The following is an 11,278-nucleotide window of genomic DNA, read 5'->3' as shown; positions in this document are numbered from 1 at the left end:
TAAAAAGAAAACTATTTTTAAAGGATGATAGTAACATTTAGGATTTCCACTGTGAGGAAGTGGCCATTCTTATGCGTTGCTGGTGTCAGTGTAAATTAAAACAGTTTATCTGTCAGGTGGACACTTGAGAATATGTTGGCATCTCCTGCCTGGAGGGGAGATGAGAGGGTAGAGGGGGTTAGAAGCTGGTGAAATGGACACGAAAAGAGAGAGTGGAGGGAGAGAGTGGGCTGTCTCATTAGGGGAGAGTAATTGGGAGTATGTAGGAAGGTGTATATAAGTTTTTATGTGAGAGACCGACTTGATTTGTAAACTTTCACTTAAAGCACAATAAAAATTATAAAAAAAACAGTTTATCTGGAAAAGGTTGGTAATCTTTATCAAAATCTTTTAAAAGTATCCACACTTGAGTGAGAAATCACACATCTATGAACTTATTGTAAACAAATAATTAGATAGTAATGTGAAAATGTGAGTTTCTGCAAGGGCATTAATTGAAACATTGCTATTGATAGTAAAAAACAAAACAAACAAAACTAGAAACAATCTGAATGATCAACAATGCCAGATTGACTAAATTAAATATTAACCAGTTTAGATCACACCCATTAATAATAATGATGTAGTTATCGGCATGTAGGAATGTGCATAATTTATCTTTGAGTTAAAAGGCATGTTATAGAATGCAAATGCCTACCTTTTATAAAGATAGATATTTATGGAAAAATCATAAAAGTCCACTGTTGGCCCAACAAGTTTTGGATTGAGATAGGAAAGAATTAACCCAAGGACATAAATCAAGCTCAAGGTTAACAGCTCTGAGGCTCTGTTGAATTGCATGGAGATCAAAGACACATGAAGACACTTCACCAGCACCTCCTAGAATCTTCTACGAGGAACTTTACATTTCATGCCTTTCCAATAAGATAGGCTAGAATCTGATGGCTATCAGAGTTCAATAAAGACATCTCGGTTTCTCTGTGATGCTTTCCTTAACTTCTGACCAGGGAGAATTCATGCTCCCCTTGACCGGACATGACTTCAACTCGTTTTCCGCAACTTGCAGCATTCTGGCTGGTGTTTTTATCCACTGTGTGTTTCTGCCTCCCCACCTAGCATGTGAAATACTGGCAGGTGGAGTCATGCTCTAAGTGATCTTTCTATTCAGAGCCATTAGCACAGACTTGCTTGTATTAGGTAGCGTACACATTGATTACCCTGTTCGAATCCGTCAGCTGCTCCTTGGCAACCTTATGGGGCAGTTCTACCAGTACTACTCTGTCCTACAGGACCGCTATGAGTCAGAATCAACTCGATGGCAACAGATTTGGTTTTGGCTTTTGGTTAATACTTAACTGTGAAGTAGAGGGTCAGCAGAAGAGAGGGGACCCTCGATGAAATGGATTGACACACTGGCCTCAACAATGGGCTCAAACATAGTAAGATGAGCGAGTATGGCTCAAGACTTGGCAAAGTTTTGTTCTGTGACACATAAGGTCTCTACGAGTTGGAGCCGACTACTGGCACCTAACAACAGCATAGTTAATCCTTTCCCATTTGAGTCATACATTATTACATGGCACAAAAGATTTAAATATATGCTTTGTCATTTTCTATGATATCAAACAGTACCAAGAAGCTAACTTTGAGGACCACTTGAGTCAGACCAAAACTTGTCTTTGAAAAAGAAACAGTGATGAGATCAGAAAAGTGACAGGATTATGTGGCCCACTTTCATTCCTTCTAACCTCACAAGGTACATTACACCTGCATATTAAACACAGCCCGGCCAATTGACATCTAAAAACATCAGTGACGATTATGCCCATCTTCCAGATGATGCTTTTGAACCTGTCCAAAATGGGTTATAAAAGGAGATAAATAAGATCAGCTAATGAAATAGTGACTGGCTCCATCAAACACTGGTGAAATAATGTAGCAATTGGTTATCTCTAGACTAAATACTTTTTCAAGAAAAGGATGTTTGTTTTAAACAGGTGAGTAGATATTTTGTAGATGAAGCAACAGAAAAATTGTGGTCTCTCTCAAGGGTTTCCATGGTTATGTCAAGCCACTGACAGCATTTAATTCTAAAAATTTAATTTTTACTTGAAAAATATACCTGTAAGTATACTAATTCATTATTTGCAAGTACTCAGAAATATTCCAGTACTAACATATGTTTTTTGTTTTCCAACTAGATTTGTCTACAGCTTTTATTTTACATCCAGTTAAGTTTTTTCCTTGTTTGTTTGTTTCATTTTTGCCTCTGGAATCCTGGGCTGTGCTGCATTAATTTCCAACCCAAACTTCTTGGGTTAAAACATCTCAATTCCTCATGCCTCCTCCAAAATTGTGATTTTCCGTTCCATTAAATTCAATTATTTGCTCAGGTTATGTAAGTCCTGTGCTTCAAGCTTCTAAGATATCAAGCTCATTGGTGTGAACTGAACACCAATTACCAAAAATTAATAGCCTTCCTTATCCACTCTCCCCTGCCTCTCTAACAAATATGCATTATCAAAGAGAGCCAAATGGCTTCTTACCCTGAGAATTAAGATGGATGAATCCAAGGACAGTGGATCACTTATAGGTATATTTAGAGACAAGGATATTAGTTAAAGGCAAAATTGTTGGCACACAACTTCAGAAGTAGTAAAACCTTAGAAACTGAAGTGGTAAAAGGAAGCCTCCTTGTTCTTCCTGTTTTCTGTCTCCATATTGGCCTCCTTCCTTCCTTGCAGACAGGATAAAAGATACAAGTAGAAAGGATGCAAAGTATCAAATAGAAGAGTCTTGTTAGAAGTATTTTAAGATTACTGATTAACCAGAGCCATTGATTTCCCACATGAGCACCACAAACACTTTGTGGCATGTGGCACCAGAGATCCAAATAACCTAGAGAGTGACATCATAACTAGATTTCCCACAGAGAGAGACCAGTGGGATATCAATTTAACTGATTCTGGTTGGTACTGAAGCCTTCATTCAAAATATCTCAATGGCAAACAAAGAACATGCTCTAAAGCTGAAGTGATTGACTGATTTCTTCTTCGTCGTCATCTTCTTTTTTAATAAACAGTTTGAGAACAACTGTTTTCTGAGTGTTTCACCACCAGAATCCTTATGTTGCACATTCCGCCAGAGGGTAAATGAGTAATATTAGGAATATTGCCAAAGGACAGAAAGAGAAGTTTTTCATGTGATCATTTCATTTCTCACTTTAACAACAATCATAAACTCTCCTCCCTTCATTTCTTTTCTTCCATGAGCAGCTTCCAAATGAAGATTGTTCATTAACTGACAAGTTTAGGTTCTAAAATGGCATCAAAACAACTTGTGTAATCAATTAATTCAATAAAATCACTGACCAGTCTGTTAAGCATATATACCAGGCAGGTTTTCACTCAACCTGTTGACAGTTTAATTAATGTAAAAATCCTGTTTAGGGAAATAATTGTTATTAAGCACACTTGAACTCATGAACAGAAATCATGTTGATGAAAGGTGCTTTATCCTAGATGTGGGCCTCTCGTTCCATGAAGAATAGGTCATTTGTATGGAAAATAAACATTAGTTTTTATTTTTTAAAGTAACATTTCATTTCTTTTTTTAATTTAAAAAGTATGGGAAAATGGGTGAAAATTTATCTCTTTCCTTTACTACACAAAGCAAAAAGTGCACCAGCCAATTGGAAAGCTTTTATATGTTTAATTTCTCCCTGGAAACATAAAGCCTGGGTTGAACTCTTCCAATGACTACCTAAAAAGGAAGAAGGTAAAAGTAAAGAAAAATATTAATATTGCATGAATTTCCACAAAAGAATCAGTGTTACACTTTGGTGTATATGCTAATGGTAGATGGCCCATAGATAGATAGGTCATGCAATTAAATATGTTTCCTTCATTATTTTACTTCATAATATAACCAGTTTCACAATTCTGTAACCTGATTTTAACTGCCCCACTAAACTTATTATAAAGATAAATGATAATTTTAACAGTTTCATCTTGTTAAACATGTAGATTGGTGTTGTATTTTAGCCATTATGAATGGCTATAGAATGAATACGTTTATAAAACAACATTCTTGTGTAGCTATACTTCTTTTTTTGTGTGCTTTAAGTAGTTTCCAAATCAAGTCAGTCTCTTATACAAAAACTTATACACATCTTGCTGTGTAACTCTAGCTGCTCTCCCCCTAATGTGATGGCACACTACTTCTCCCAAACCTATATTCCCCACGTCCATTCAACCGACTCCTGTTCTCCTCTGCCTTCTCATCTTGCCTCCAGACAGGAGCTGCCCACGTAGTCTCACGTGTCTAATTGAGCCAAGAACCTCACTCCTCATCAGTATCATTTTCTGTCTTACAGTCTAGTCCAATCCCTGTTTGAAGAGTTGGCTTCAGGAATGATTCCAGTCTCGGGCCAACAGAGGGTCCAGGGGCCATGACCTCTGGAGTAGCCTCCAGTCTCAGTAAGACCATTAAGTCTGGTCTTTTTATGAGAATTTGAGGTCTGCATCCCAATGTTATCCCACTCCATCAGGGATTCTCTAATGTGTTTCCTGTCAGGTCAGTCCTTGATGGTAGCTGCATACCATGTAGTTCTTCCTGTCTCAGGTTAATATAGTCTCTGGGTTATGTGGCCTTTCTGTCTCTTGAGGTAGGTATACTTCTTTATAACAGCTTTCACGAAGTGCAGTTGCTAAGTTATAGGAAAGAATTCCGTGTTGACGAAGGAACCTCAAAGTGGATTTTATCACCTTCTTAGTAGCAACAGTGTCGTTGTGTGCTGTCAAGTGGATTTTGACTCATAGAGATCTCATGTGACAGAGGAGAGCTGACCCATATGGTTTTCCTGGATGTAATCTTAATTGAAGTAGATATACACATCTTTTTTCCTGAGGAGCTATTAGGTGGTTTTGAACCACCAACACCTTGGCTAGCACCCAAGCACCCAACTTTTTGCATCACCAGGACTAGTAGCAATAAGACTGTCTATTTCACCACCTTATGAAGGTTTTCTCTTCTCGTTCATAGATATATATGTATGTATAAAAAAAAATTGTATGCTAAATGGAATGCATAAAGTTTAATATCCTAGGCATTAGTGAGCTGAAATGGACTAGTATTGGCCATTTTTATCAGAAATCATATAGTCTTCTATGCCAGGTATGACAAATTGAAGAGGAATTGTGTTGCATTCATCATCAAAAAAGGCATTTCAAGATCTATCCTGAAGTACAATACTGTCAGTGACAGAATAATATACGTATACCTACAAGGAAGTCCAGTTAATATGTCTATTACTCAACTTTACGCACCAACCACTAATGCCAAAGATGAAGAAACCCTTGATTGAATGTTTGATCAAAATACTACCTTGTGTAAATTCCATCTGAATTTAGAGACTATCTCCAGAATAGATTTGACACACTGAATACTAACTATCAAATACTAGATGAATTGTGAGATGACATCAAGACGTCATACACGAAGAGAGCAAAAGGTCATTAAAAAGAAAGGAAAGAAAGAAAAGACAAATATGGATGTAAGAAGAGACTGTGAAACTTGCTCTTGAACATAGAGTAGCAAAAGTGAACAGAAGATATGATCACATAAAAGAGCTAAACAGAAGATTTCAAAAGGTGGCTTGAGAAGACAAAGTAAAGTATTATAGTGAAATCTGCAAAGAACTGGATGGAGTTAGAAAGCCAAAAGGGAAAAATACGCTCAGCATTTCTCACGCTAAAAGAAGTAAAGAAAAAATTCAAGCCTTAACTTGCAATACTGAAGGATTTTATGGGCAAAATATTGAAAAATACAGGAAGCATTAAAAGAAAATGGAAGGAATATATAGAGTCACTGTGCCAAAAAGAACTGGTTGATGTTCAACCATTTCAGGAGGTAGCATATGATCAAGAACTGATGGCATTGCAGGAAGAAATCCAAGCTGCACTGAAGGCATTGGAGAAAAACAAAGCTCCAGGAATAGATGGAATACAAATTGAGTTGTTTCAATAAAAGGATGCAGCACTGGAGGTGCTCATTCCTCTATGCTAAGAAATTTGGAAGACAGTTATCTGGTCAACCAACTGGAAGAGATGCATATTTGTATCTATTCCAAAGGAAGGTAATCCAACAGAAAGCAGAAATTATCAAAGATCATTCATATCACACACAAGTAAAATGCTGAAGATAATTCAAAAGTGGTTGCAGCAGTACATCTACAGGGAACTGTCAGAAATTCCAGCCTAAATCAGAAGAAGATGAGGACTGAGAGATGCCATTGCTGATGTATAATGGATCCTGGCTGAAAACAGAGAATACCAGAAAGATGTATACCTGTGTTTAACCGATTATGCAAAGGCATTCGACTGTGAATCATAACAAATTATGGATAATGCTGCCAAGAATGGGATTCCAGAACACTTAATTGTGCTCATGAGGAACCTGTACACAGACCTAGAGGCAGTCATTTGAACAGAACAAGGGGATACTGCATGGTTAATGTCAGGAAAGGTATGTATCAAGGTTCTATCCTTTCACCATACTATTTAATCTGTAGACTGAGCAAATTATTCGAGAAGCTGGACTATATGTAAAAGAATGTGGCATCAAGATTAGAGGAAGGCTCATTAATAGCCTATGATATACAGATGTCACAACCTTAGTTGCCGAAAGTGAAGAGAACTTGAGGCATTCATTGATAAGGATCAAAGACCACAGCCTTCAGTATGGATTACACCTCAACATAAAGAAAACAAAAATCCTCACAACTGGACCAATAGGCCACGTCATGATAAATGGAGAAAAGACTGAAGTTGTCAAGGATTTCATTTTACTTGCATCCACAATCAATGCCCATGGAAGTAGCAGTCAAGAAATCAAACGACATGTATTGCAGGAATGTATCAATCTCCGGTCATTTTCAAACCCTCTAGATGACGTTTATGTTGCTAGTTTTATATTAATGATTGAAAAACCAGGAAGGCAGTGAGATAAAGCAATTCCTTCATTGCAGCTGCTGAAAAGCAAATAAAGGATTGAATCCAATATCTCTGACCAGGCAACCACTTTCATGACTTGAAGGCAAATATCTTGTGAAGAGATACAAATAGCTCAGAGTGGTAAAAAGGAAGGAAAGAAAGTAATACCTTCCTAGTTGTAGCAGCTATTATGGACTGTTGCGCATATTACCCCCTCTTAATCCTCAAGGCTTTTTGATTAGGAAGTTTTGTTTCCCCAGTCTTAAATGTGTTATAAGGGAATCTTGAAGTGCTTAGACAAACTTACAAAGGCTCTTTAGATTTTAAGTGAAAATCCAGGAATGAAACCCAAGACTGGCTGATTTTAACTATAAACCTGGTTCACTTATTCTGTCTTATTACAATTCCCAAATCTAGTGGTAGTTTCAAACTTAAGATTTCAGTTTTTCTTAGCATAGTGTCCTTGAGAGACAGACGGATAAGAAAAGTCCTTTATTTAAAGAAATAGCCTATGAAGACATAGTATATAAGATTAATTAATGATATTCCTAATGTAGTTATCAGAAAAAATAACATGATTTTATTAGTCTTTGTTTTTAATCAATGTTGTCCCTTTGAGAAGTTTTATTCCTTTAATTTCTATACTTTTATCACACTGATTTATAAAATTTTTATCTACCTCTAGAGAAGCTTCTCTTGCTTTTCAGATGTTACTTTTTGCTCAGCCTTGAGGGATTATTTGAAATCCAGACAAATTCCTTTCATCCACTGCAGAAATCAGTTTAGAAACCAAAGTATTCATCTCAGGTAACAGAAAAGAAAAGTACCTGTCAGTCAATTAAAAATGTAGCAGTCTTGGAAACAACTGGGGCCTATTTCTTGAAAGTATTTAAGGTAAGATGAGGGTTCTCTGTCAAATGGAGGTAACTTAACAACTTTGGGACCTAAATCACCTTCCTGCATATTTATCTGAACAAATACATTTCTTTCCGAATTCACTGCATGCCAGAAACACCAAATCATTAATAATTTGGTTCATGAATATAATAATAATTTTTTTACTAGTAGATTTGCACCATGGTACATATTTAAAAAAAAAAAAAATTTTTTTTTTTTAGGAAGTAAATTCTGATGACCTATCCAAAAACATTTTGTTGGTTTTCCCTGTTCAAGAAGTAAAAGACTGAGATTAAGAATTCCTAAACATCCACTTCCCCCCAGGACCTTTGTATTTTAGTTAAAAACTAAAAAAATTTTAAACATGCAGACACTTCTATTTATGTCCTTAAGGCCTGTACATATAAAAATGGATTTTTAAGCTCTATTCAATTTTAATGTGGATTGGTATTTGTCCAGATAGTTTTGATGGCCAAATACTGTGAATAACCTTAGTATTTAACTATGAAACTAACTTCCCACACTTGGAAAATATGTGTGTAGATGCAATTACTGAAGATGCAACTGCGGCATTCCATCCAGTGGCTGGCACAATTGGACTATGACTTAAGGGGATTTGCAAAGCTAGGAAACAGCCAATTTCCCTCAAGTACTCTTTACAGTGACCCACTTTTAGGGTTAAGGCACTTACTCCCCAAATCTCATACTAAAATGCCAAATAAAGTTGGGGTAGGTGATAAGATACAAGGCACTTGCTATGGTTTTCTTTATAACAGCTATTACATCAGAAATAATTGACTCTATGGAACCTAAACATATATATAAATTACAAAGAATGAGTAAGCGGTGTATAAAAGAAGTGCCTCATGAGTGAGAAGGAGGGAGTGTCTTATAGGACTTTATGTTGGGGCTCAGGAAGCAGGGGAAAGAATGAGAGGACAGATTGGGAGGAGAGAAAATGACGGGGAAATGGGAGATGGTCTTTCCTACGTGTTCACATTAAAACTTCCTCGGTCCCATCCCTGATAACATCAAGTTCCTCAGGGCCCCTGTGACATCTTTATTCCAGAGGCTATAAATGAAGGGGTTCAACACAGGGGTGATGATGGTGTAAAAAGCAGACACCGTCATGTCCTGCTTACCTGTGTGGTAGGACCTGGGGAGCATATTGGTGTATATGCTAGCACCAAAAAAGAGCAGCACTACCACCATGTGGGAGGAACAGGTGGCAAAGGCCTTTCTGCGGCCCTCTGCTGAATTTATGCTGTGGATGAGGCGCAGGATGAGAACATATGAGCCAGATACACTAATGATGGGGATTAGGATCATTAGGATACAGCACAGGTACATGAACGTTTCATAAAGGGGGATGTTGGAGCAGGAGAGCTTCAGCAAGGTGGGGGCCTCACAGAAAAAGTTCACGATTTTTCTAAACTGACAAAAAGGTAAGCTCATGGTCATTGCGGTGAGCAACAAACCATCAGACATTCCCAGGAACCAGCATCCAGACATGAAGAGATGGCAGACTCTCTGGTTCATGAGCAGTGGGTAATGGAGAGGTCTGCAAATGGCAGCATATCGGTCATAGGCCATGGCACTTAGGAGGAAAACCTCAGCTCCAGCGAGGGTGAGATAGGAGAACATCTGGACCCCACAACCCAAGTGGGAAATTGTATTATCTCCAGTAACCTTGTCCACGAGCATCTTGGGGACTGTTGCACACACGTACATGAGGTCTATGAGGGAGAGCTGGCTGATGAAGAAGTACATGGGAGTGTGAAGGCGGGGCTCCCTGTGGATCAGGAGGATGAGAAGGGCATTCCCAGTTAGGGCCATCAAGAAAAGGACAAAGGTCAAGGTATAGAGGAAGACTGCATATTTAGTTTGATCAAAGAGCCCCATGAGGATGAAATAGGTGCTTGATGTTTGATTCTCTGAAGTTTGATTCCCTGAGTACATGGTTCAGCTTACAGTTTTCACCTGGGAGAGAAGAATAAGTTACACTGTTTTTTAAATCTTTCATATATGTATATATATATATATATATATATTTCCCCTGGGAGATGGTTGATTGGTGCGAAAAATCACACTCCTAACCTCTACAGCAAATAGTTTCCAGCTATATCCTGAATATTCTATCTAGAGTATGCTTTATCAAACTACACGTTGAAGCATCAACTACTTTCACCATTGTAGGGCAAAGATGACATGATTTTAATTCATCTGACACGTTAGCAAAGCTTAGATCATTCATTTCTTCATGTTAGGGAATTGAGGTAAGTTCCCCTTATTACATTCTTTTGAATACGACTATGGAAAACTATAGAGCAAGCACAAAAAGCATTGGTTAACTAAGGAGAAATTTTCAATTTTTCTTGTTGTTCACATTCCCCATACTCTTCCCTGGAGCTCTTACTTTTTAAAAAATCCTCTCCTAATCCACCATTTTTGTAGCTGTTGTTTTTCCATTTTTTTCTTCTCAGTCACATAGTAACTTTCCACTCAAGGTACATACATATGGGAATCAAATACGATTGTCAATTAGGTGTCACAGTTATCAAAACACAAACCCCATCTTTGTCATGAGGAAATTTTACATTTTTAAGCAGTTTCGTTTTTTCCAGTTTGTAAAGCATATTTTCATATTTGATACTTATTAAGAAAACTCTCATTCTTTGTAAAAATACACCTGAATATCAGAAAGCCAGAATCATGCAGAACATAAATACTATAATCAGAACTTGAACTCACAGTCAATTTAGAACCCTTCTCTCCTCCAACATATTTTATATTTGGACCCTATTTGTCTGTGCCACCCTATGTCATCCAATGATAGCTTTAGGTGCTTTACAGTGTTATCAACAATATTAACTATTGAGGGGAGGGTTATATCTGCGGTTCAAGTCCCTTCTTCCTGCCAACTGGAAGGTTTAAAAGCCCAGTTTACATTCACATGGAAAACATAGTTACTGTAAGACTGCTTCCTAATTGTGTATCTAAGTTCGTCATAATGGATCCCAAACTCAGGAAGTCTGTATATATGTTATACATCAATTAACAGTTTATTAAGTTCATCTGTAACAATAAACACAAAAAATTTGGGAAAATAAATGACAAAATAGGCAACAAAGTGCTTCATTATCCTTGGTCCCAAAGAGATTTGGGTGAGCAGAGCTCCAGTACCCCCTGCCAGATGCACAAGGTGGTCAAGAAATAAACACTGGGTTATTTATTTTTGTGCAGCAGCATAACCTGAGCCATTCTGACTGATCCGCCATTGCATTTAATATTGCAGAACCATATACCCATATTACTTACCTGCCTCCATTGCTTTATTTTATTACCATAACATATATCATCTAACATACTATATATGTTATATATATTTA

At 37.3% G+C, this 11,278-nt stretch overlaps 1 protein-coding gene across 1 annotated transcript; it reads right to left on the bottom strand.

Annotated features, from left to right (window-relative positions):
• Nucleotides 1–8,888: 8,888 nt before the first annotated feature.
• Nucleotides 8,889–9,848, bottom strand: LOC126067981 (olfactory receptor 2T3-like). Its single transcript, XM_049870237.1, has one exon. It carries the CDS (start codon nucleotides 9,846–9,848, stop codon nucleotides 8,889–8,891), a length of 960 nt encoding a protein of 319 aa, XP_049726194.1.
• Between the last annotated feature and the right edge of the window lie 1,430 nt (nucleotides 9,849–11,278).

The sequence above is a fragment of the Elephas maximus genome, chromosome 2 (assembly GCF_024166365.1).
Source record: "Elephas maximus indicus isolate mEleMax1 chromosome 2, mEleMax1 primary haplotype, whole genome shotgun sequence".
NCBI classification, from domain to species: domain Eukaryota; kingdom Metazoa; phylum Chordata; class Mammalia; order Proboscidea; family Elephantidae; genus Elephas; species Elephas maximus.
Note: the sequence above shows the minus strand (reverse complement) of the source record. Positions and strands in the feature narration are given on the sequence as shown.

Excerpts from the sequence above, each read along its gene's own strand:
- LOC126067981 (XM_049870237.1), bottom strand. The coding sequence starts at position 9,848 with ATGTACTCAGGGAATCAAACTTCAGAGAATCAAACATCAAGCACCTAT.